This window comes from Aythya ferina (assembly GCF_964211825.1).
Source record: "Aythya ferina genome assembly, chromosome: 25".
Lineage (NCBI taxonomy): Eukaryota > Metazoa > Chordata > Aves > Anseriformes > Anatidae > Aythya > Aythya ferina.
This window is the reverse complement of record NC_140323.1, coordinates 6370471-6397285: the sequence shown is the minus strand read 5'-3', so window position 1 is coordinate 6397285 and position 26815 is coordinate 6370471. Positions and strand designations below refer to the sequence as shown.

Below are 26815 nucleotides of genomic sequence, written 5' to 3'. Positions count from 1 at the left end.
GACCCCTCACAAAACAAGCAAACAAAAAAAAAATCCCAAGTCAGTTGCTTTGTCATTTGGGGCTTAGAGAAATGGAAAAAAGCAGTTGTTTTTACTTTTGCTCTGGAGGTTAATTAAGAAAAATCATTTGAGAGAATCTTGTGTTAATTTGCTAGCAGATCTCTTTCATTTTTACTAACCCTGCTTGTGTCTTGCCAAAAGACCACTGGCCAACAAAATCAACACAGCCGCTGTGGCACCCATGGGTGATCTGGCAGGACAGTGCTACCCCATTACGCAGCTCCCAGCATCACACCCCTGGGTCCCAACAAGGGGCTTGTCTGCCTGCTTGTCTGCAACACAGTGACATGTCTGCCACCCTCATGCTTTCAGTGTCTTCCTCATTGCAAATGACACTTGGTGTGGAGGGAATTTCAGAGTGAGTTATCAGTTTCTCAGAAATGAGCTCTGCAAGGAGGGGAATCCTCGGCAAGAACCGGTGTAGCTATGAAGCAGAAACCTGTGAAGAATTAAGTTGCAGGGCTGAGCTTCCAAGCTCAGGTCATTGAGCTCTCCTGAACATTTGGCAAGATGCTGCACAATCTCCTCTGGTCTGAATTTCTGCTGGTTTGGCTTTCCCAGCTGGGAATGTAGCCTTTGCCCAAGGGCTGGGAAGCAGTAAGCAGCTCCAGCTTTACCTGAACACAGTGCTGGCTGTCAGCTTTGCAGATTTACCAGGATCCAGATGTAACAGCTAAATGAAAAACAACTTGCTGCCTGGTTTTGAAAACTGTTCTGTGCTTGCAAGCCCTTTTCAAATGCAGAAAATAACATCCAGCTTTACAACACACTACAGCTGAGGAAGAGCTTTTCATAACGAGCTGATTCCCAGCGCTGGTGGTCATGGGCTAAATTCACCGTGAAGATGTGGGAGGCAGACAGAAGGGCCTTCAGGCAGAAGTGAATTTCCCCTAGGCTGCCAGCTAGAAAGTGAATGATGACAGTATTAGTGATTAATGTAAGGTTGGTTTGCATTTGTTTGTTTGTTTTGGTTTCAAAACACTGTACAAACATTAATTAGCTTAAACCAGGAAGCCAGGGCTGCAGTAATATATTTTGTCTGGTGATGTGTGCAAGTTTTAATTTTCTTTTTACCTGTTTCCTTTGAGATTGAAAGCCTGAGGACTGTGTCGCCAGGGGATCCAGCCACTGGAGCATCCCTCTAACACTGCTCTATGTTTACAGGTATGCAGCAGCTGTCCCATTTCTTTCTCTGACTTTATCAAACTCTAATGGAAGTTGGATGGCTTCTGAATAATTTCACCAGTGAGTTTGCTGCTGTGTTTGTTAGAAGGTGGAAAGGGATGTGCTATGAAATGTTTTTTCTGTCTCCTCTCAACTTTCTCATACCCTTTGTGTTCCCCATTGTAACCACCAGCAATTTTACCTCTGGTAAAATCTTCAGTGTGATTTTAGTGGAAATCAGAGAACTTTCTGGATTGGCTTTTTGGGCTGCCACTGCTACGTGGGGTGGTTGGGACCCAGAGCTCAGTAGGTCTGGATCTGGACTCCCCAGTCCTGCTGGCCATAGGGGACTGGGATGCCCTGAGGGACCAGCCTGGTTCTCCAAGAACCACACTTGCATGAAGTTGAGTTCCTTGTACTGGCTCCTTCCTCACACAAGATTTGCAAAATTATGGCTCTTCCCCAGTGACGTCAAAGACCTGGTTAGTGGAAATTTGTACACATCCCAACCTCTCCCCCCCCCCCCCCCCCCCCCCCACACACACACACTGTGATGCTATTGCATCATCCCACATTATTTGTTCCCAGGCTGTGTTCTCTCCAACACAATATTCACTGAACTAGCAAATGAAAAGTCACAACACAATCAGGAGTACTGGGGAAAGGTGAAGAGATCCAAGAGACACAACATACTTGGAAAGACCTAGCCTGCTTTCCAGGTGGTGGTGCAGACATCGTGGGAACCTGTGTGCTGGTGAGACAGCTCATGTCCTCCACTGGTCTCCTCCTTGCTCTGCTCACACTGACCTCATTGCTGGGAGTCCCTGGTGCCAGGGACAGGAGGGATAAGGTGGGCTCCCATCCCAACCACAGACACAGAGTGGGAAAAATCAGACAATGTCTGTAATGCATTTTTTTTTCTTCTGAATATGACTGACTAACCAGTGGGAAAAAGGTGAAGGGCGCATGTTCCAAAAACAAACATTTGGGCCTTTACAAGGATGCTTTGTGGTATAGCGACAACTTGTAGATTCTCCAGTGTTTCTGTACAAACCAAATGGTGTTATTTAAGAACAGAATTGTTTGTGCAGCTGAACAGAGTTGGGCAGCAACACACCCTGAATGTCTTGAATTTCACCTGAAAATTTCACTTAGAATATTGTTGCAAAGAGACCAATCCTGTGGGTTAGGGCAGACTGCTCCAACCACATTGAGACGGATGGCTGGTCTTGGCTGTCAGAGGGGCTGATATCAAAGTTTTTGCTGCTGTCAGCTTTGCTTGGTGTAAGTAGTCTGCAAATGCTGCCTTGTGCCAGCTCACTGGATGGGATGACTGTCACCAAACCCAAGCAGAAGTGACATGCCTGGAATAAATTATTCAGCAAAGCACAAGCAATGACTCCTCCTGCCCCAAACAGGGGCTGTCACATCTCTGCACCCAGCTCTTGCCTGATTTAGGGCTGATGCTCTCCCTGCATCATGCAAGAGCCCCCAGGCAGCCGCTTTGCATCCTGCTGACTGTGCCAAAATGCAGCCGTCCAGCACCTGTGTGGATGTTTGTAAGTCCGTAATGAAAACACAGCACCACTGCCATGCAATCTCCATGGATTTGTGGTTAAATTTCTTTGTCAATGTAATCTTATATCTTAATGACCAAATAATGGCATGCAACAGGAGCTGCATAAGAAGTCACGATATCATTTTGCTGTCATTGTGAAGGCCCGGAACATGATCCTCATTACAGGGGAATTTGCATTAACATTGTTTGGCCAACATAATCCCACCCTGTAATCACATTTTTAGGATATTAAAATAGATCTGAGTCTATCCTGAGTTTTAACTCCTTGGTCTCCAAAGCATTGGATGGAATTTAGCTCAGGAGCTCCATTAAAGCTGAGGGAGATACCACATGAAATAACAAGGCGATGCAGAGTAATTTGGCTGATCTTGTTTAGCCACAAAATCTGGTTCTTTGATGGCAAAGTAATGCAATACTCCTGGTAAATCCACAGCATCATCATCAACAACAACAACAACAACAAAAAGTTCCTGTCCATACTTGATTATTTTGGGATGGCAGTTTGATTTTCTCTTCCCCCATTTACTAATAGTAATGATTGTTCTCTAAAGATGTGCCGCATTTGTTAGCTGGATTGCTGCAGTAGGAGAGGACCTCGTGTTTTTGTAACCTATTGTGCTTGGTGCTAAATGCCTTGTTAAGGGTTTGTATGGATCTTGCAGGAATGCTCTTCACCTGTGCTGACTTTTAAGCAAGCCACAGTATTCAGAAAACATTGATTTTTGCTCCCTACCCTAAGTTTCTGTATCTTTCTCATCTTTTCCAACTGTGAGCTCAGCAAAAGACTTCTGGTGCAGGATTTAAATAGACTGTAAGTGGGAGGCGAGAAGTATTCTCCTAATATACAGATGAGAAACTGAGGCACGGAGAGATTCAAGGGTTTGCTCCATAACTGACTGACACCCAGAGTCTAAGACAGGGACAGGAGCAAGGACCACATGCTTTATGGTTAGAACACCAGATTCATTCTGGGAAATCAAGAATCACTTCCCATGCCTCCTGCTGCCTCCTGGGTGGCATTGGCAGAGGCAAGTAGGGCAGAATTTGTCAACCCAGAGGTGTTACCCTCATTTGGTGCTTTTGTGGCTTGACAAGGAAATGATGGGATAGGATGCCTGATTTGAAGGAAGCCAGACATCTGTGAGCCCACCTCTGTGTACACTGGGATGACAGCACTTCTCTCCTGAATGGGTCATAGAATCATAGGATGGTTTGGTTTGGAAGGGACCTTAAATATCATCTAATTATAACCCTCATGCCATGTGCAGGGACACCTTCCACCAGACCAGGCTGTTCAAAGTCCCATCCAAACTGGCCTTAAACATTTCCAGGGATGGGGCATCCACAGCTTCTCTGGCCAACCTGTTCCAATGCCTCACCAGCCTCATAGTAAAGAATTTCCTCCTTACACCCAATCTAAACCTACTCTATTTTAGCTTTAAGCCATTAGTCCTTGTCCTATCCTTACACCCCCTGACAAAGAGTCCCTCTCCAGCTTTCTTGAAGCCCCTTGTAGGCACTGGAAGGCTGCTGTAAGGTCTCCCCAGAGCCTCCCCTTCTCCAAGCAGAACAACCCAAATGCCCTCAGCCTTTGTTGGAGATGTGCTCCAGCACCTTCATCATCTTGGTGGCCCTCCTCTGGACTTGTTCTGACAGGTCCACATCTTTCTTATGCTGGGGGCCCCAAAGCTGAAAGCAGGACTCCAGGTGAGGTCTCATGAGAGCAGAGCAGAGGGGACAATCCCCTCCATCACCCTGCTTGCCATGCTGCTTTTGGTGCAGGGTACAGTTGGCTTTTTGGGCTGCAAGCGCCCATTGCTGGTTCGTGTTCAGTTTTTCATCCACCAGTACCCCCAGGGCCTTCTCTTCAAGGATGTTCTCTTTCTACTCGTGTATTTGTGCTGTATTTGTGCTTGGGATTGCCCCGACCCAGGTGCAGGCCCTTGCGCTTGGCCTTGTTGAACCTCATGAGATTTTCCCAGGCCCACCTCTCAGTCCTGTCCAGGTCTCTCTGGATGGCATCCCTTCCCTCCAGTGTGTTGACCACACCATGCAGCTCGGTCTCCTCAGCAAACTTGCCAAGGGTGCACTCAATGCCACTATCCATGTCGCTGACAAAGATGCCAAACAGCGCCGGTCCCAGTACTGACTGCTGGGGAACACAATTCATCACTGGTCTCCACCTGGACATCAAGCTGTTGACTGCAACTCTTTGAGTGCGACCACCCAGCCAGTTCCTTACCCACTGAATGGTCCTGCCATCAAATCCGTATTTCTCAGCTTTAGAGACAATGATACTATGGGGGACAGTGTCAAGTGCTTTGCACAAGTCCAGGTAGGTGATGTCAGCTGCTGTTCTGCTATCCACCGATGCTACAGCCCCATCATAGAATGCCACCAGATATGTGAGGCACGATCTGCCCTTAGTGAAGCCACATTGGCCATCACCAGTCACCTCCTTACTTTCCATGTGCCTTAGCAGAGTTTCCAGAAGGGTCTGCTCCATGATCTTGCCTGGCACAGAGGTGAGATGGGAGCATCTGAGGCTGCAGGGATATTCCCACTGCCTGTCTGCATGAGAGAAAAGGTGGGGATGGCAGGACTGGTCACTCTGGAGACAGTGGTAGCGATGTAGGACTTACTCCCCAGCTGCAGAGCAAAAACTGTAATTAAATCAGGGATAAGCTGGCAGGGAAGAACCAGCTGCAGGTTACATCAAGAGCAAGCAACTAAACCTGGCTGAAGCAAACTAAGCAAAGCATGGTTATAGCATCCGTTCATCTGTTTTAGCTACATAACTTGTGTTACTCCAAGTTAATTTTGAGAAGTTGAGTTGGTGCTGAGCTGTCTGATGCTGAAGGTCCTCTGCAGACCCATTTGCAAAAGTTTCAGCTCTGCCCAGGAAGTAATGAGTGACCCAGCTGGCAGTGTTGACCCTTCACCTGTAATGTTTGCACAGAATTATGATTGAGTATGGCTACAAGCAGCAGAGGTAGGTCAAGGTGAACTCATGCTTCCAAAACAACATGAGAATTGTCGTGAGTGAGTTAATCCTGTCCCAGTGGAGCAGCTGGAGCTTTGTGCTTTCCCTGCTGTGGGAAGAGAGACAATACATTTATGGTGCATTAAGGTATTATTGTAGCAGTGTTAGCACTGAAAGGTTTCTGATCCTCAGAAATAAAGAATAGCAAATTTGTCCCAGATTTGTCAATGGAGGCAGGTTCCCATTCAGAATGAGGGAGGGCAGAACTCTCCAACACACACAGGTGTTGAGGCTGGAGGACACACAGCGCTGAGTGGGGCAAGCAGGGGATAAGGCAGGGGTGGGGTGGAACAAGGCCAAGCCCAAAAGGCTCCTTGAGATGGAGTTTGGCAAGGTTTCAAGGCAGGGAACCCATGCCTGGGACCAGCTGGGGGTTGGGATGAAGGGTCTGGAGGCTTTCTGTGCTCAGGGAGGAGTCTGAAGGAGTACCCCCATTGGGTTGGTCTGGCAGTGGGAAAGGTGAAGCTGTGTCCTCACTGCTTGGAAATCCACCCCAAGAAGGCCACAGGATGAAGAGTGATGCTTTCTCTTCTGCTTTGTAGTAACTGCAGCTGATGTTATAGGTAAGCCTGTAGATCATTGCACGGGGGAATCTCCTAAATGGCCTTTAGGAATAAAATTAAATTTGTTGAGACCAGATGCAACGGAAGAATTGGATGAAAAAGCAGAGAGGATCTCACAGGGGAAGGATGTGGACATCTTGCATTAAACAGAAAAGCCACAGCCTGGAGGAGTGTTTAATGCTGCACTTTGCAGGAAAGCAACAGGGAGACTGCAGAGATGTCCCTTCCCCTAGGCTTTTATCAGCACTGGTTGTCCTGGACCCAAACTGACCCCATGCCTCTGCAACCATGCTCAAGTGGTTGGGACACAATCTGGGCTGCTTGACCAACTGTGGGCTTGGTGATGTGCCTGTGTGCAACCCCCCTCCTCTCCCCCTGCAGGGTTGCCTGCAGGGCTGGAGGTGCTGTAGTGAGCTGCTGGCCTGACAGAACTTAATTAGATTTGATAGGATTGGGTGGAAGCAGCAAGGAAGAAAGAGGGCCAGGCAGCCACACAGTGCTTTGGGCCATTGGGCTAGACCCCCCCAAAATTCTTTGAGCCAGGTGATGCTGGACCAGAGCTGCCCAGAGCTGAGGGATTAATGTCTGTTGCTGCACTACAGCTGATGGGGGAACCAGTCCTCCACCTGGTTCTAAGGGAAGGGCTTTTCCCAGCAGCATCCTGAAGGTACATGGCCCTCTTGATAGGGCCGGCACTGATTTCCAAAGAATTTCCCCCAACTAAGATCCATGTAAACTGTTGCAATTATAGATGTTATGCCTTGTTGCTTTAAGCCTTTTGTAATCAATAAATGTTTATGGTATAAAGCAGCCCTGTTTGTTTGTCTTCGACCAGATGACAGTGATTTATTGGCAGAAATCCTAGCAAAGAGATGAGCCAGAAAACTCTGTAAGTGCTACACACATGTATGCAGGGAGCAGATGATGGCTGTTGCACAATCATGAAAACTGCAGACAGCAGTGCCTAGGTTTTGGATAGGAACGGTTGTTTCCAGGATTTTTTCTGATCCTCTAAAGAGTAATGGCACTTCAGGGGTTAAAGATGCCCTGGAGCTCAGTTTCCTGCTTTGTCCCATGTGATGCTGTGTAGAATGGGAGGGATGCTTTGCTGGAAACATGTTGCTGATTAGCATTGTTAATTGCCATAGGAATGGTGGGGGAGCAAGGCCAGAAGCCTGTTGCCCTAGCTCCCTTGTCCTGGGCAACACTCAGCAGTAAACAGCACAGGACTCAAAAAAAGGGGCTTAAAGCTGAGGGGGTAGTGACAAGGAATGTGTGTCCAAGGCCAGGGCAGGGTGACATGGCCTGCAGATGAGTGTCCCTTCATATGGCTGTCTTCCAACAGCCGTGCTGAGCTGCTGCCCTGCTGCCAACGTGAAAAACGTAGCACCAGGGCAGCGCTACTGCTGGTGGTTGGTGGTTGGCCACACACCACATCCAGGAGCATCCTTTGGGCCAGACACCTCGCTGAGGCTGACAATGGGGTACCTCCATGACATCTGCTGCCTGGGGGCTTGTAACCCCCTCTCAGACCTGTCAGCAGAAAGGGGAAGGCAGGCTGGGCTTGCTCAGATCTGTTTCCATGTGTAGTACAGACTCGGCTCCTACAGAAATATTTATTGCTGTTTTCCCCCATGGGTTTGTATATTTTGTACAGCTTGTTTCTAATTTAAAGTATAAATAAGTTTGATCTTTTCATCTGTTTCTCTCCCTACCTTCTGGAGGCTGTGCTTGTTAAAAATAACCATGGTGAGGAGCTGAAGCAGGGCTGCTGGCAGGGTTTTTGCCTCCTCCATGGCGGGGCTCCTGTGGGAGTGGCAGTGTGGTGGCCGTTCATACACAGCCCCGGCCTGGCTCGCACAGTCACAGAAATGGCCTGAATTCCTGCAGCCTCACCTGGCACATGGCTGGAATGCAAGCACTTCTAGGGAGCCACCAAGGGGGCTTGGGAAAATGGGGAACCAGGGTGGAAGAGCAGGGTGCAAGGACTGTGCGGGGGTGTCCCTGTGTGCATGTGTCGTCGGGATGCTGCAGTTGCCAGCACAACGTATCTGTGGAGGGGGCTTTCTTAAAAAAAAAAAAAAAAATCCCATTTGACCAAAGCTGAATTATTTGCAAAAGAGATCAGCTGAAGCAAGAAAAAAAAAAAGAAAGCCTTGCAGGAAAGTCTGAAATGCAGACCGGGGATCAGAGTGAAACTGCCTTTGTCGAGGTGGCTCAGCTTCACTTTGCCATTGATTTTGTTGTGGGGATGCACATGCACACATGCAAGTATGTGCATGCAGATAGGCATGCACACATATGCATGTGCACACATGCTCACATGTGCACGTACACATACTTGTGTGCGCACATGCACACGTGCATGTACAAACATATGAACATGCACACACGCAAGCACACCCACACACATACATGCACACGCAAAGGCAAATGTGTGCACACGTACTTTTGCACACACACGCCCTTGCACACGGGTACACACACGCACTCCCCCTTTCCCACTCTTCCCTCCCCCCCCCCCATGCTCTCTGCCCTATGCGCCTCCAGCCAGCGCCAAATCCGCGCCCGCTCCAAGCCTCGCGACGCCCCCCGGCGCCCCCCGGCCAAGGCGCCGATTCCCTCCAGGCCATGCCCGAGCCGTGCCCGAGGGGCTCCCCTGGCCGAGGGGGCAGTGAGACGGGGGGGTGTCTGCGGGGCAGGGCCGGGGGGTGCTCTGGCGGCTGAGCGAGGCGGTGCCAGGGCTGGGGGCGGATTTTTTGAGAGCAGCCTCGGCTGCTCAGAGCCGCGGCGGCCGCCGGAGGAGCGGGACGGCTGCTTCTGCCTCTGCCTGGAGGAGGAGGAGGAGGAAGAAGAGGCTCCGACCGCCGCCTCTCCCTCCCGCCCCCCCCTTTCCCCTTCCGCCCCATACCTTTATGGACGAGCGCCGGAGCTTGCTCCACTCTCCGGCTGCCTCTTCCGCCGGCCGGCCGCCGAGCAGCAGCCACCACAACCTGGGCTACACCGAGCAGCCGCCCCCCGCCGGCCCCCGGCCCCACGAGGAGGAAGAGGGCGAGGAGGCGGAGGAAGGCAGCATGACCGTGGTGGGGGGGGGCGGTGGCGGAGACCCCCTGCTGGAGGAGCCGCAACATCCGCACCCTTTGCTGGTGGGGGACCGCTACGACCACCCTCTGCCTCCGGCTGCCGGCCCCACCGGTCACCCCGCGGGCAGTGGGGAGCACGAGTGCTGCGAGCGGGTGGTGATCAACATCTCCGGGCTGCGGTTCGAGACCCAGCTCAAGACACTGGCGCAGTTCCCTGAAACGCTGCTGGGAGACCCCCGTAAGAGGATGCGCTACTTCGACCCCCTCCGCAATGAGTATTTTTTTGACCGCAACCGGCCCAGCTTCGACGCCATCCTCTATTACTACCAGTCAGGTGGGCGCATCCGACGGCCCGTCAACGTCCCCATCGATATCTTCTCTGAGGAGATTCGCTTCTACCAGCTAGGGGAGGAGGCCATGGAGAAGTTCCGGGAGGATGAAGGTTTCATTCGGGAGGAGCAGCGGCCACTCCCAGACAAGGAGTTTCAGCGTCAGGTGTGGCTGCTCTTTGAATATCCCGAGAGCTCTGGGCCAGCCCGAGGCATTGCCATCGTCTCTGTCCTGGTCATCCTTATCTCCATCGTCATCTTCTGTTTGGAGACCCTGCCTGAATTCAGGGATGACCACGACTATGAGGGAACTGGGGGGACCTTCGGGACAGGCGGTGGCCCTCTCCCACCTGATGTTTTCACCAACTCCTCGTCCTCAGCCACTTCCATGGTGTCATCCTTCACTGATCCTTTCTTTGTGGTGGAGACTTTGTGCATCATCTGGTTCTCCTTTGAGCTGCTGGTCCGCTTCTTTGCCTGCCCCAGCAAGGCCACCTTCTCCAAGAACATCATGAACATCATTGACATTGTGGCCATTATCCCCTACTTCATCACACTAGGCACTGAGCTGGCAGAGAGGCAAGGCAATGGCCAGCAAGCCATGTCCCTGGCCATCCTCCGAGTCATCCGTCTGGTCAGGGTCTTCCGCATCTTCAAGCTCTCCCGACACTCCAAGGGACTGCAGATCCTGGGGCAGACCCTCAAAGCCAGCATGAGGGAGCTGGGCTTGCTCATTTTCTTCCTCTTCATCGGTGTCATCCTCTTCTCCAGTGCTGTCTACTTCGCAGAAGCTGATGACCCCAGTTCAGGTTTCAGTAGCATCCCTGATGCCTTCTGGTGGGCGGTGGTGACCATGACCACAGTGGGCTATGGGGACATGCACCCCATCACCATTGGGGGCAAGATTGTGGGGTCTCTGTGTGCCATCGCGGGGGTGCTAACCATTGCTCTGCCCGTGCCCGTGATAGTCTCCAATTTCAACTATTTCTACCACCGGGAGACAGAAGGCGAGGAGCAAGCCCAGTACATGCATGTTGGGAGCTGCCAGCACCTCTCGTCTACCGAGGAGATGAGGAAGGCGCGCAGCAATTCCACCCTCAGCAAGTCCGAGTACATGGTGATAGAGGAGGGGGGAATCAACCACAGTGCATTCAAACAGGCTGCCTTTAAGACAGGGAACTGCACAACCACAAACAATCCCAACTGTGTGAATATCAAAAAGATCTTTACGGATGTTTAAAAACAAAACAGCAGCAAAACCCGAGGATGTGGTAAAAAATAATAAATGCAAAGTGACTATGTACTTGGTGTTGTGTGGAACATGCACCATCGTCAGTCTGTGTATGCCCTTGTTTTTATACGTTTATTTTTTTAGATCTTTCCTTTCTAAAGATCTTAAAGGGATTTAAATTGCTCTGAAGAAAAGAGGACAGCTAACAGTTAAAGAGGTGGAAGAAGAAGACAAAACACTCTCACCGCTGAAGCAGGTGTTTGTTCTGCAACGTGTTGCAGGGCTGCTTTTGTTTTCTTGCTTTTGGGGACATCTTGCTTTGCTCCTGATTTCTCCCCCCCCCCCTTCCCTACAGGCAGCGTGGAGCCGATTTCCCTTCCATCACATAAGCTCACTTGTTGGATTAGCAGCCCTGGATTGGGTGGGGAGATGAAGAAAACATGTTGCAGAGCACACTATAAGGGGGCTGGGAGGAAACAACCATTTAATTTTGCAGAGAGTCTCTGTTACCACATTGTTAAATGGTGCTTAATATTGAAACATGTGGTGTGCCGTTAGGGCACATCACAGATTGCCTTTTCTCTCCCACTAGATCATTTATGAAATTCTAATCTGGTCAGAGACCAAGTGCAATCAGTTCTGACTTAAAGACAAAACAAAACAACAACAACAACAACAACAACAAAACAAACAAAAAAACAAAAACAAAACAAAACAAAAATACTAATTTTCTATTCTTAATTCCCTTCCCCTGCAGCACTATGGCATTATTCCATCCAGCATAAAATCTGTGGCCGCACAGCGGGTCTGTGTGCTCTAGGGGAAGGCAAAAGGCAAAATTGAATGGTTATGGTATGCAGGGAGCGATGCCGGCGAGGACCAGGAGATGCCAGCTCTGCTATGGGCTCCTTGCTGTGGCCATGCAGCCTCAGACCCACCAAGCTGGACAAAAAGGGATATTTCCACCTTTTTGCAATGCATTTAGGAGAGATACAGCTGCTTATCGCAAGAAGATTAGAGTGGTGAACACGCCTTCCAACGGAAGTCACTAATTTGGACTGGAGTGATACAGTTGCCATGGCTACCCTAGTTTCCTGGGAAACTCCAAAAGGTTGTCATGGCATCCTTTCTCCCATCCCCCTTGGTCCTTGTCGTTCCTGCAAAAACGCTTCCAGATGGTTCCAGCCCTGCCATTCCGCAGGACACTGTGTCTCTGCAACTCGCAGGGCACCCATCCCTGCATCCCCATATTGTCGCTGCACCCCCTTCTGCACCGTGTCCCCATGAACCAAACACCCACCTGTAGGCAATAAGCACACCCCAAAACTCCCCTCTTCCTCCCAGAAGAGTTCACACCTTGGCAGTGAAATCTGGGAGCCAAGCCTCGTCCTGCAGACATGAGCAGCCGCTTGGACATAGCAGCAGTGGCGCTACACCACCAAGAACCGTGCTTGCCCCATGCCACATGAAACCCTGAAGCTCCCCCAAAGCATCCTCCAAGGGCAAGAATGGCCCCGAGCAGCCACCAGGAAAACTCAGCTGGGAAAGTGTGGCAGACTTTGGAAACAAGGGGGACAAATGCAGATCTATTAAGAGCAGGATTGAAAAGTAACCCAAACCCCTCCAGGGAAAGCGTGCCTCCTTCATCATTCTGTGTACACCAGGGGCCAAAGGACATCTGATGGGATCAGGTGAGCTTTGCACGGGGTAGAGATTTTTTTGCATTGTAAGATAACATTGCTTTTGGGAACAAACCTCATGTTTTCCACTCGTTGGTTTTGTTTTCCAGCTCCCCTGGTTGCCTTCATGTATTTTTGTGCATGTCAGGTAAATGGAATACCATCCTATGGCTCCTCTGATTATATTTGCTTTCCACTTTGCTTTTTAGTGCTGCACAGTGAGTTCTAGGTAGGCAGGCACTGAAGGAAAGCTGTGCTGCTTTTGTATAGTGGGATTTCTTCAATTCTGCATAAAAAGGAGTTATTTGCTGAATTTTGGTGTTTCAGGCTGGTCCCTGTGGTGGAAGCAAGCTTATGGGGCTGGCAGGTCATAGGGCATGGAGTGGCTTTAAGCAGCCTGTCCCCAGCTGTGCTCAATTTCACTGGCTTTTGGGCTGAGAGCAAAGAGACTCCTTGCAGGTGGTGAAGTGCACGGGAATGCCACCAAATGCCTCCTTCAATAAAGAACAATTTGACCCCAACCTGTGCAAGTTGTGCACTTTCCTAAGGTACGGAAAAGGGGATTTGTTCTGAGAGAGACTGGCCACATCAAAATCGGAGTTTAGCTGGGACTTTAAAAGACCCAGATGTTAAAAGGGTCAGGACAGTTTGTAACATATACATGTAACACTCTTCCTTAGCCCAAGTGTCCTCACCAGTTAATAAAACATTAATAACCAAGGAAAACATCAAAGCAGCTTCTTAGCTAATGGTATGTGACAGCTTTATTGGAACTGTGGTAGTTTTCTCCAGCTGAGGATCTGCTCAAACCATCTTTATTAGGGGGATGCTCCACAGCATTGCAGGTGGTGACAGTCCTGGCATCCTTCATCCTGACAGCTTCCCAGGGAGCACTGATGAACACGGGGCTTTCTGGAATACCCCCAAGCACCTTTTCCCCAGACTGCTGGCAGGCTGAGATGTCGTTTCTTGCTATAAACTCTCACTTATTATTATTAAAGCCTTTCCACATGCCTGTTCCTAAAAGGAGGATTTGAGTTTAAAAGCAGTGGAAGCACTCCCCCTTGGGAGAGCTCACCGATGAGTTTTGCTTCTGCATTTTTGCTGTGGCAGCTGCACAGAAACCACATGTTTGCCTGGAACTGGCAGCATACAATTTTCAGTTTCAATGCAATCTAAAATAAGCAGAAACTTTGCTGGTTGTTCGTTTGCTTTCCTGTCTAATCCCCGCCTTATTTTGTGGAGGCAGAATAGCTGAAAACGGATTGTATTGTCAGTTAGAGATACAATATCAGGGAGATGGTAAGGAAGCCACTTCATCCACTGTAGTTGTTAAAGCACAGAATGGCATTGCTGAAAAACATCAAAGCACTGCTGCTCCATCTTTAAGATATACACAGAAATTGGAGATGTAGTAGCAAGCAGAAAAAAACAGGGATATCCCTGCTATACTCTGCCCCATTTCTGTCTGCTTCTTCCCTCTGTGCTGTCAGTGTCTCACTTGGTAACGTACGGTGAGAGAAACACTTTGTGCTGTTGCATGGTCTGACGCTCCTCTGAAAGTGGCTGCTGAGCATGTCCTGGCAGGAATTGGAAGGAGTGCTGCGAGACTGCTCCCTTCATAGCCAGCTGGTTATTGGGCTTCCTGTGCTGTCTTGCAATGTGCCTCCTCTTCAGTTTTAGGACTGTTTTAACCACTACCTGGGAACCAACATTAAACCCCAGTCTTTGCAGGCTGCGAAGAAACTAATTTATCTGGACACCAAGCATGCCCAAGGCAAGACACAGGGCTTGGATGGCACAGCTTGCTGCCTTGAGTGGAGAAAAGTCATTGCCCAGGGCTCCTGGCTGACATTTAGGGTCCCTGCCTCCCCAGATGCTTTTTGGTCCTGGATGCCACCCCGGAACAGGGTCAGCATTGCCTTTGGTTCAGGGGAACACAGGGGACATGCAGCAACCCCTTGCCTGGCCCTTCTGCTTGGTGCTTTGATGTTCTCACTTCTTTCTCCTGCTTATTTACCCCTTTTTTGTGTGTTTTCAGGCCTACATTCTTCTAAAAAGGTTCTGTTGCTCTCCAGCCCAATAGGTGCTCTCCAGGTACTAGTGGAGACAAGACAGGATCTGTCCCGCCCAGGTGTGGACACATAGGAGATCTGGGGGATATCTCTGCTCCAGGAGGGCCTGATTTCTTTCCAGGCAATTGTTGCTGCTCCATTACTTGACAAAAGGGACAAAAGAAACTGTTTTTTCTTTGTCATCACCAGTTTATGGACTGTTTAGCAGAGATGAAGGGCAGACCAGCAGCTTCCCCAGCAGAAGGAAAGGAGCCATCAGGAGCTCATCTGCTGCCAAGGGGTCACTCCTGGCAGAGCAGGACAAGGTCTCTTGTGGCAGTTTGTGCTTGTGGATAGCATTCTGCATGAAATCTGTTTAATTGTGTAGTTTGGAGCCCTCTTTCTGCCAAGCTTTTAAAATATGCATATCTGTGTAAGAGTGCATGGAGGCTCCCATCCCAGCCTGATGCAAGGCACTGCCTTCTTCCCTATTTCAATGCTTTAACAAGTGATCTCTGGGCCAGCTGCAAACCTGAAAGTGAAAACAGACATATAGGATTTAACCACAAAGCATTCTACCCTTCAATCTCATGCACTGTGTGTACTGGTAAGGAATGTTCAGTCTGTGGTACACACCTGCGTCCTTGTGCCAAGGCAATCAAGTGGGCGCAGGCAAATAGGGTTTTTCTGCACATAATAGGATGCCATGGGTAGGGCAATGTCCTATAAATTCTTTCACTGCCATGGAGCTGGTACTGTTCTTCTGCACCCTTCTCTGTTGTGGGTTCACACCCATAGCCTGAAGAGGTTTCTTGGCTCTCTGGTGCATGTCTTTGGGTGGTGCTGTGTAGCTGAGGCATGTGCTCAGGACAGGCTGTTGCTGTGCTGCACTTAGCAGCACCCCTAGTGCTGTTTGCATAGCAGGGGCTGCACTGACACAGCTGCAGGCTGCCAGCCCCGTGGGTGCAGGGTGGCCTGAGCCCTCACCAGCATGAGGAACCAGACATTGGGTGGCGAGGTCTGGAGTGATGCGTGTCTGCAATTGGACATTTGCCTTGAGAACCACACGGCTGGGGCCGCAGCCATCACCCTGCTGATGGGGACATCTGGGTGTGGATGTTCCCTGGTTCAGGGAACTGCTCCTTCATTGGGGGTGGGAGGGGAGTGTTGGAATATTTTGTAGGAGTGGTGATTTAGGGCTTTCTTAGGGCACAAATAGGACTGGTGTGGAGCTCTGATGAACAACAGAGCCATTGCACAGTGTGGGGCACATCTGCTCCTGGGAGAGCACTGCAGAGCAGCCCCAACAACGACCCCACTGCAGCCAGCTTCTACACTGTACACTCGTGATTCTGCTGTGACCAAGCCCTGGACACAATCGAGACCTTTTACTTCTGCATTTGGCTTCCTGAGCAGGAAAATGAGTAATGGTGCCTCCGTCAATGAGATATTCATCCCACCTAACAGGACGCGTGTTTGCTGCTCTGTGCTTGGAAGGCGTCAGGGCTGCTGTCTGTGCTCCTGCTGTTTGTCACTGGGAGAAAGCAAATCATATTTTTTGCTCATGAGAACCATCCGCCATATGGAAAAAGGGTGGGTGCGGGGTCCCATGCTGCTCTTTCAGATGGAGCCATGTTATCCCTGCTGCTGGCAAAACTCATCCAAAAATGCTCTGAGAAAATCCCCTGTGAGCCCCCTGCTTACTTTTCCCTCCACGAACAAGGCACTGCTTTTGCACCTCACAAGTTTCACGAATCTGTCCATGTCTTATTACTCACAAAGCCTGACTATTCAGTGCTGAGGGTGCTCTGTAGCAGGACAGGGAAACCTTCATGCATGAACGTCCCTGCAGGGCACCATCAGTTTTCTCCTTATGAAGCAGGACATGCTCCAGTAAATTAAAACCTGTCTCCTATCTCATTCAGCTTGTCACTGTGGTTGGGAGCAGCTAAAATACTTCCTGATAGCTGCTCTTCACCTGCTCATAACAGCAATAATCTTTGCCCAGACATGCTGGCAGATGGAAAGACCCCTGGATAAGCGATGCAAACGGCAGCATGTGTTGCTGGGTTTGTTCAGTACTGATTCATTTCCTTGCGACTTGTAATTCAGATGCTTTTCAGAGTATAGCTATGTTTTGTCATGTCTGTTGCTCTTCTGCATTTGTTGCATTTCATTTTTAGCATCTTTACACATACTGTGTGGGAAGACTTGATTCGGATGTGCGGCTCACACAACTACATCAGCCACTGGCTATCTCTGCTCTGGCTGTCAAGGAAGCAGAGTGCATTTGGCTTTATTTTGATGCTGACCAGCACCAGCTGCTCTGCTTGCTTCTTCCATAGCGGATAGATATGGAAAATCCTTTTGCATTGTGTCATGGTTTGATCAGCTGCAGCAGCACTGAAGGCTCAGTTCCAGGGGGAGAGCAGGGCTCCTGTAGCAGCACCTTTGTTCAGGATCTTGCTCTCATGAGCACCCAAATGTAATGTAAACTGTAACGGGGCACAGAAAGGATGAACGCACACTTCACAAAGCATTTTTGCATTTCAGAAAAAATGTATTTGCTGTTTGGCTAAGTGGTAGAAAAAAAATGATCTTAGTGCACTGCAGTGTGGATGTTGATGCTGTGCAGTTTTGCAGCTGGTCCATGAAAACAGGCTTCACTGTGGTGCAGACCTGAAGTATGAGCGAGGTCTAGGCTGTGTTTGCTCCTGGCCTGCTGGGTGTTTTTTTGGGCAGGTCAAGTCCTCTGGCTTCAGTTTCTCTTACCTGTAAAATGACACCAAGTGACTTTGCTTAATGTTTGGAAATACAGCATTGAAATGTGATGTGGAAGGAAGAGGCGGTTTTAGAGCACTAAGTAAGAAATCACCCAAAGACTTTATGGTTTTCAGCTTACTTGAAGGTTACAGACTATGTAGACCCCCCAAAACTCATAAACTGGGGTGATTTCCCCCATCTGGAGCAAAGCCCAGTTTTTTACCATGCTTCCCAGGGACACCAGCTCTGCACTATGTCTCCCCTTCCCATTTCCTTTGGTTTTTTCATCTTTGCACTTGCATTTTCATCCTTATGCTCCATTTCTCCCAAAATCTCCATACATTTGTAGTCAAAATTCTCTTCTCCCTCCTTGCTGGTCTCTGCATCCATTAAACAACTCAGTAATGATTTGGACCTTGGGCTGTCACAGGACAAAAATGTGTAACCCAGGACTTTGGGTTAAACATGAACCTGTGTACTGTAAATTCAGACTTGGATGTTCATCTCCTGGGACTGTCTCAAAGTGACCAAACCTTTCAGCAATGTCTCTCTCATTTTGGCTGCAAAATGTGCTGATCAGGGAAAGCAAAGCATACACAAGGAGAAGCAAAAAGTTATTGCAGCTTGGGTTCATCTGCTTTGCGAAGTGTCCTGCAAATTGACTTTATTGCTCCATTTTCTTAACCAAGATGTCATGCAGGTCCCTTACAGAAAAATATTACGATAGCACTTACCTTTATCAGCCATTCTTGGAGCTCAGTAAGAAGAGCTATCAAGTTAATGTGATTAGATCTGTTTTCCCCAAACCTGCATTAATTGTTATCAATTACATCCTGCACTTTAATTCTGTATTCAAAGCCTCAGCCATTCCAGCATGTTATTTGGGATCAGAGGAAGAGAGACAGACCCACACTTTTGCAGGTCACTTTGTTTATCCCTTAAAAAGTTGGCCCAACAGGAGCTATTTTCCAGTCCTGGATTTCCTCCAGGTCCAGGACTCAAGAAATGCTCAATGCACACAGTCTTGCGAGCTGCTTCACCAGCTCCAACCTCTTGGATACAAGTTATTTGGCTTCACCTTTTGAAAAACATCTAGTTTCCATGGCTGCTGTTTAATATCCTCTGTTTCTGTTGAAGTGGGGAGGATTTCATCACCCCTGTATGCTGGGAATACATCTGCATCCCTTCAGGAATCAGAGCACCACCATCTATTGAATGCTTGTGACTTCTCACTCCCACTATTCTTCTAGCTGAATTTGGTGAAATAACGTTATCCTTAGGCTGAGGATTTGGAGTTTCTGTCTACAAGGGCAGGGATACATCCTGGAAAGACACTGGGGTACCCAAAAGTGCTGGATTGGGTTGGGTCAAGAAAGCTGGGCTCTGCTTGCATTTGTGTCCCTTGATCTCCATCCCGGTTCATCTCACTACATGCCAAGGTGTCTCAGCACTCAGGAAGTGCCCGGTGAGACAGCTCCTGCAGCAGCAAGCTTTGCTGTGCTGTAGCCCCTGGGGCTGAGCACGTGCCTGGAGCGTGCCCTCGTACAGCTAGTACTGGGTGTGCAGAACTCACTCTCTGCTGTCCCTCTTCCGTCAAATGAAGGGCATTGCCCAAGCTGCAGCCGTTCTGGCTGAGCACTCAGAGTAAGGCTTCATTTGGGTTGCATTTGTGTAACCCTCCAGCCATGTTGGGGGATCCCAGTGGTGTTACCACAGATCCTGAGGAAAGTAGGAGTGCTTCCCTGCTGGCAGGTGGGGGCGGGATGTAATCCCCCCTTTAAGCCCCAAGCCCCAGTTCATGTTCAGTACATGACTTGCCTTTCTGGCACAGCAGGATAAGCGGGTGCTTGGGCAGCTGCATGCCTTGAGACCCTTACAAGGAGCTCTAAGCCCTGCTGCGAGCGTATTTCCCCAAATACCATGCTGCTTTGCAAGGCATATTTGCTTCCTGTGGAAAATCCCACCTCCCCCTTTCCTCTCCCTGCTCTCATCACCCACAGCATCCAAAGAGCATGGATTCTGTCCTACCTTGCCAGCTTGCTGTCTCCAGCCTGTGTCTCCCCTGAGGGAAAGCAGGCTCCTTTTGGGGAAGGGCTTGGTGGCTGAGCTGGGACCACTGGGTCTGGGTTCGTTAGCACTCGGCTCTAACCCATTAACACAGATCCTTCCCATGGCTGTCTCATCACCAGCTGCTAACAAAGCACCTGGCTCACGTAATCTGATTTGGTGGTAGTGCTCGTCTTATTAGTGCACACCACACGCTGGTTTTAATATAGTTAATGAACCTCTCTATAGGAAACTTTACTAATTCCCACTTGAAATATCACCTTGAAAGAGGTAGAATTCAGGACCCATTTGGTGTGTAATGCCTGTGAACCTGCAACACCCTGTAAAAATAGGGCTGTGTCCCATCCATGGGCGGGCAGAGTGATGCTCCCATTGATGGGTTATGGACTGAAAGCAGAGGACAAATTTTCAGAAGATGAGAGTGATGAAAGCAGTGGAATAAAGATTTTATGTCAGGATCTTGGAAGGCTCAGCCTGTAGTTTGGGAGTGAGATCAGCCCCTGCTCTTGCACTCCCTTTGCTGATCTCAGGAAATCTGCATCAGATTTATGAGCAGTTGCTTAATACCATGTAAATCATATCAAGTCTTCACAAACCCAGCTTGATTAAGATAAAAACGTGATAAGGAAAACCCACTTCATGCTAATTATTCTGGATTGGATTTGGAACTTGTCATTAATGTGAGATAAGAGTTAATAATTGAAATATGTTTAATGAATCTTTTTCTAGATTTAGCTCTCTTTAGACCGTGTTGTATTTAGTCTGTTAAGCAATTTTAATTAGCAAATTTTCCCTTTTCATTTGTGAGGAATGAGGATGTAAAGTTGTCCAAGGGGACCAATGTGCAAGATCTATTCCACTTTGCCTTGAAAAAATAACAATGTGTTGCTTGTTTTCAAAGCCAGGCTGTGCATAAAAACTGTTGTTTGATCTGCCCAACAGATAACAGAAGCTTCGAATTTAAGAGCTTCAGGCCTGTGTTGAAGAATAAAACACCTCAAAGAAAATCACACACATCCCAACCTCGACAGATGGAAGGTCCGTCCTCCTGCACTCCAACATGTTAAACATTTGCTATGCTATCTGTGTCTTCTAACACAAGTGCATTATGTACCAGGGATCATCTTTTCAGCTGGAAGATTATTTTCAGATCATGTGCAATATAATGAAACTGAACAAATCCAGAAAAAAGGCAGAGGGGAGGTGGAAATCATTTGGACATTATTTCATTAATATATATATATATATATATAACCTTTTTTATATATATATATAAAAGGTTAAGTAACCAGAAAGGAAATGTTAAGCAGAGCTGCTAATAAGCAGTCCAAATATTTCACTTGGGATGGGAGGGAAATGGGGAAAATTCAGTTGCTCACAGTGTTCTCTTTCCAATGACACAGGCTTTTTTCAGCAGTGGGAAGTGAATAAGTTCTATTTTCTGGCTTTCCTGTACACACTCTTTATAAGTAGGAATGTGCCACACCAAAGCTGTGATTTACTTCAAGTCCTCATAATGCACCAGGAAAATCCCATCTCTACCAACATTGAGGAAAATCATGTCAGCCAGTCCACAAGTTGTGCCTTGCTTTCAGAAACTCTGTGGAAAAAAAAAAAAAAAAAAAAAAAAAAAAAAAAAAAAAAGAAAAGAAAAGAAAAGAAGAAAAGACAGTTTTTCCAGGGCTGGAATAGCTGAAAAACTCAATCCTGAGTTGTCATGCCCTACTTCATTTCACGAGAGCTCATGTACCTGTCTCTGCTCCTACACAGTACTTTGGTCCCAAGTGAATATTATAGTATTTTATTCCTAATACTATAATAAAAGGGAAATGCATCACTGCTCCGCCCACCACTGGTTTATTTTGCACACTGGTGTTTTTTTGCTCGGCTGGCTTCCCCTGTGGGCTGTCCACTGTGAAGCTGTCAAAACTGGGCAGTTTATAACCTCAGTGCATTTCCTAGGACAGTATAGGTAAGCATCAGCCTGATTCAAAAGGATAAATGGTCTGCAGAGGTACAATGCAAGCAGCAAAGGGGTAGATGCTCTCTCTTGCTTCTGGCTCTCACTTCATCCACCTCCCCAGCTCCATCTGCACCCTGCTGCCATCCCAGCTTTGAGGCTAAAACATGCCCAGCACATGCTCCGTTGCAGAAGCAAGGCAATACTTGCAGAAAGTTGGATATCTGCGTGAAACTAATGTTGGTGGGATTGAGCTGGGCACAAGAACCTCTGCACCTGCACTACAATACCTCTGCAGGGAGGAGAAAGAGGTTCTTGTAGCTGTTGCAAAAGCAAGTCACTCATCAGGGCTGGCCCAAGTGAAATGAACTGGCTGATTCTGAAGCAGAAGATGCACAAGGGGAGGCAATGGGAGCCCAAATGGGAGCATGCGTGAAGTAGACTCTTGAGACCATCATGGAGGGTGACGGCAAAACCTGGCTTTCCTGGGCTGCATCCACCAACATGCTGGGAGCTGAGCTGTTCACCCACATTTCAAACAAGACCCTGGGCATGGACAGGAAATATCCACGGGAGATGTGTGGGATGCTCTGTCACAGCCCAAGTGAGGATGCTTTTAAAAATAAACATCTACCTGGAAGAAAGGCTCTGAAGGGGGAAAGCTCAGGGGAACACCCATGACAAAGCAACCATCTGTCTGCACCACGTCTTCTTGCAGCAGAGCTTTGAAGACAAACAAAGCCCAGGTAGGCTTCTGAGCTGTCCTCTGGAACTGGGAAAGCTCTGGACTTGTCTGTACTTCAGCAGCAGACGTCGTCCTCATTTCTGGCTAAGCCCTGCATGCAAACTTCAACCAAAATTAGAATTGAGAAATTCCCTCCACTGTGGGGAGTTGATGTGGTTCTCAAAAGGACATGTTGACTTTGGTGAGGTCATGTTTATTTATTAATTTAAAAACAAAACAACAACAACAAAAAAATAACAACAACAAACCACGGCTCATTTTTGGGCTTGAATTCCTCCTGTGCCCGTGCACCTATGGTGGTGGTGGAGCCACAGAAGCAATTCTCTGGCTTCCCAAAACAAAAGTCACTGAAGCTCTGCACAGGTGCAGGACAGGGAAAATGGGCTGGGATGCTAAGCAAAGAAAAAAAGTGAAAAAACAGCAGTGCTACTCAAAGCTACATTGGTTACCTTGGGGAACTAAGAGCAAGAGTTCATCTGGCCCTTAGTAGGACAGGGTTTCTTGGGCTTGATTGCATTTATTTCCAGTGTGGTAGGAACCCTGTAGCTGCGGATGCATTGGGAAGGGTGTGGGTGTGGTGCTGCTGGTACCAGGCTCCACGGTGGCTTCAGCAGCAATGGGAGCAGAGGAAGGTGGGCTGAGGGCCGAGGTTGCTGTCAGAAGCCCAGGAGCAGGTCCCTGAGCCCACGAGATGAGCTGGGGGTGCCAGGGAACTATGGCAATGGAGCTCTCTGAGGTGTGAAATCCAAAAAAGCTCAAATTAAAGCTAATTGGAGCAGTGGCTCTCATTATCCTCACTGTTGGCCACGTCCTACCTGAAGGCCAGCCCAAGGTGGCTGGGAGAGGCATCCCCTCTGCCTCAACCCCATACATTGCTCTGCCAGCAAATCCCTGAGGATCTGGTGATAACCACAGCATGGATGCTCTGAGGATGGGCTCGCAGGCATTGTCACCTCATGGCTAACTGTAACTTAACCTGGCACAGGTAACAACCCAATTTCCCAGGTATCCCAGGCATCCATTCTCATGTCCTGTAAAGGGCAACTGTGTCCTCTCCCCAGGCTGGTTTGTGCTGCAGTTCCCCAGTACCAAAATTAATGCTTGGACCACAAACATGTGTCCAGTGTCTGGGAAATGAGCCCAGTTCCTTCACTGTGAGCCCCAAATAACCTAGCAGTGCTCTCTTCCCCACTGCAGAGGATGGAGCTGCCAGCAGGCTCAGGGTAGATGGACCTGGACTCTTTGGGATGATGTCACATCCCAAACTGCTAAATAGCTGCAAAAAATATTTGTTTGCAGTTTCCTCTGCAGCACAAGACATTTGCAGCCTGCTCCTGAGGCTGCAAAGGAGACTGAACAAAAACTTTGGCAAATCTGAAAATATCTTGAGGTGCAAGCACCTTTCTGCCATGCTGGTGGGTTTGGGCTGCAAATAGCCCCAAGTGCTCATGGCAGGTCAGATCCAGCATCCCTCAGCAGGTAGTCTGTGTCACCTGCAGGGCACCAGCACCAGACGAGATCACACATTGGCAGGAGGAGAGTTGATTTTCTGGACTGCATCACAGCCCCGGCTCTTGGGAAGTCCTTGTCCCAAAGGTGTTAAATTTAGTTTCTTTTGGAACATGAAATAGTAGCCCTTAAGAGGGGGGATAGAATGTATCAGTACAAAAGTTATTTTTATTTTTCACTGGTGTTACAGAGAGTTTTTTTACGGCATATGTGTGTGTGTAATACCTTTTCCGGTTTCAATAGCCACTGTGTTAAAGCGTCTCCCAGTTATGGTTTGAAATGTGTGCTTTGAAGAACAAAGTGACGGGAAGAGCAGAGCCTTTTATGGGTCAGGTTTGAGCCAGAGCTCCTAAAGCAGAGATGGCCCACGAGTTCTGGCCATTCTGCTTCTTCCATGCAGCCCCAAACCTGCCCAACAGACATCTCAAAGCGATGGAAATTTGCCTAATTTCAGCCTGTTCTTGATATTGTACATAGTGGCTCTGGGAATGAAACCACCATTTGGCAAACGTGTGCTCCATGCTGTTGGATTTCTTTTGCTTGGTTGCTGAACCAGCTAATTGTTAATGTGCTTTATCAAAGTAACTGTGAGTTTTATAGGCTTCAACTGTTGGTCCAGTATATTACCTGTGTTGCCACGACTCTGAATATAGTCTTTTGTGTTTTAAAGATAACCATCATGTCAGGAGAGCCATTTTGAAATGCCATTTTGGAAGGGGGTGGGGAGAGAGGTCTGACTTTGGCAAGGGAAGACAAATAAAAAATATATCCAGTCAATTAAAAAAACAACCAAAAAACAAAAAACAACTGATTTAATGATGGCTGACAGCAAGAGAAAATCCAAAAAAAGTAGCATATATTTATTCACATAATCATCCTACTGCAGGCTGCTCATCTTTATTCATGGCCCTTCAAAGCTATGTTCAGATGATGAGAACTCATGCATTGTACATGCTCTTGAGACACTGAACATGTATACGTTCCAGCTGCTGTCTGCAGCAAATGCTGCCCACCATCCCTTCTCCCTTTCAGGCTGATATTAAAGTGAACAAGAGTTTTGCTGTGGGGCCCAACCTGGAAGATTTGCAAGGAAAACCAGTAGGATGCTCTAAGTGGCACTGGAGGGCTCTGTCAAACTCTCAAGGGGACAGGGTGGTACTTGAGGCTGTAGGGTTGCATAAAGCCACTAGGATGATGTTCATGCACACCAGCCAAGGGATGTTGTAAGAAACAGGCAAAATTAGAAAGCAAAAGATTTCACAAGGTGTCTCAATTGCTACAAGGGTGCTCATGAACACTCAGGGACACAGTGGGTGGAATGGGGCTCAGCAGCATGGCTGGAGAGGGCTTTCAGAAATGATGCACACAGTGCTGTGAGGTTCTGCTTGCTCCCCTAGATTTGGGGAAAAAGTCAGGATTCCTGCAGTACTGGCCTGGCCTCCAGCCTCTCTCCACAAGTGCTGGTGAGAACCCTCAAAAATCAGCCTTTGTGTGCAGATGGTTGTAATTAAACACATGCGGATGTTCTCTGAAACAGATGCTCACGTGCTGCTACCACTACTGAAATATTTTAAAATTAAGGAATTAAAGGGACAGTTTTTCTCTCCTAAAAAGCTCTGGGAGACAGTGTGCTCCCCACTCTATTGCTTTTCTTTTTGTTACAAAGACTCCTCTAGAAGGTTATCCCTTGAGCTGAGATTAAAGCCATGCCGTGGCCCCTTTAAATTGCAAAGCTCTGTAATCCTGGTGTTTTTGTCTGCCAGCCTTTGATACAGGTAAATTGCCTTTCTTTTTCACACTTTTCTGCCCTCTCCAAGATGACATCATCAGTGCATCTTCAAAATAAATGGCCTGAAATGCTGCTGTCCCCAGTATGTTTCCATACCCATTTTCTCTGACTACTCTGAAGCCAGGCCACTGATACTGTTTCAGATGGATCCTACAATTTCTGAGGGTGATTTTGGAGAAGAACACCTTACCTGGCATCAGGAAAGTCATTGAAATATCTGGACATGCACAATTAATTACATTAAGAGAAGTAGCAATGCCAGGAAATCGCAGACCAGTACTTGAAATGGGGTGGTTTTAGAGCAAAATGATGTGTTTGCTGCCATGCCCCTCTTGCTGCCATTAGTGTATGGGGAGGGGGACTTGACCATTCAAGTTATTCAGGCCTTGCAGTGCCAGTAAAGCAATGCCTAAAAACTTAATGTGTGTGCACCTAAGATGATGTGTTAGGAAGAAAGTTGCCTTTATTGTTGAGGGTGGAGTATTCCCATGGCTGAATTTAGGACCTTTCAAGGAGGTCCCAAAAACATTGCAGGAGAGGGCTGCTGCAGCCTGACCGACTGCAGCCTGACTCCAACACAGGAGGAGGTCCTCATTTATTAATTTCCCATCATTTACTATGCAATTTATTTTCATGGTTTCTTCCTGTGACTGAGATGGCTGGATATAATTTTGACTTTGCTTTCCCGTGTCTGTGTGCTTGTCACTGGGCTGTGAGTGATTTGGGTGGTACTGAAAGGTCTCCATGACTGTCTCAGCAGGACCACACATGGATATATTTGAACAGTGAAATATTGCCTTGTGAAATTCAGTGCATCAGACTGAAAAACCAAGCAGTCTTCTCTGCAAGGAGTGATCAGGTGTCACAGAAACAATGCAATTTTTGACTGGAGACGTAAAGTGCAGTCTTGTTGCTCTGATTTCTTTTTTATTTTGGTTTGGCCAGTGAACTGTGTTTCACTTGTTTCAACTTGTTCTGTTGATACTGGTCTGATGCTAAAACAAGCCAATGCATCTTGTTGTCCTGGTGATCTCCACTGCGCCATGGGTCTTGTGTTCAGTTACCAGTAAACATGAGTGATTTTTTTTTGGTTGTGTGACTTTTTTACCTGATGTTGAATTTATTTTTTTAATGTTTTTCATTAGAACTTAAAACTGTTATTTCATACACAAAGTTCAATAAAATAGCTAAAACATA

At 48.0% G+C, this 26815-nt stretch overlaps 1 protein-coding gene and 2 long non-coding RNA genes across 6 annotated transcripts in view; 2 read left to right on the top strand and 1 right to left on the bottom strand.

Annotated features, from left to right (window-relative positions):
• Nucleotides 1–9436, bottom strand: part of LOC311423800 — a 21699-nt gene extending 12263 nt beyond the window's left edge. Inside the window, exon 1 of the long non-coding RNA XR_014685858.1 lies at nucleotides 9321–9436. This is a non-coding gene — a long non-coding RNA (uncharacterized lncRNA). The remainder of the gene's footprint in view (nucleotides 1–9320) is intronic.
• Nucleotides 221–3541, top strand: LOC311423798. The gene is made up of 3 exons (XR_014685857.1): nucleotides 221–1002; nucleotides 1149–1706; nucleotides 1813–3541. It is a non-coding gene; the product is annotated as an uncharacterized lncRNA (long non-coding RNA).
• On the top strand, nucleotides 9213–26815 carry LOC311423797 (potassium voltage-gated channel subfamily A member 3-like). 4 transcript variants are annotated; one of them, XM_084498241.1, is made up of 4 exons: nucleotides 9213–12743; nucleotides 12842–12879; nucleotides 20558–20653; nucleotides 21019–26815. In XM_084498241.1, exon 1 carries the CDS (start codon nucleotides 9325–9327, stop codon nucleotides 11059–11061), a length of 1737 nt encoding a protein of 578 aa, XP_084354367.1. In that variant the 5' UTR covers nucleotides 9213–9324; the 3' UTR covers nucleotides 11062–12743; nucleotides 12842–12879; nucleotides 20558–20653; nucleotides 21019–26815. The 4 variants fall into 4 exon arrangements, with proteins under 4 accessions (XP_084354367.1, XP_084354366.1, XP_084354365.1 ...); XM_084498240.1 differs by lacking the exon at nucleotides 12842–12879; XM_084498239.1 differs by having other exon boundaries at nucleotides 20558–26815.

Coding starts and splice junctions, on each gene's coding strand:
- LOC311423797 (XM_084498240.1), top strand. CDS start 9,325: ATGGACGAGCGCCGGAGCTTGCTCCACTCTCCGGCTGCCTCTTCCGCC.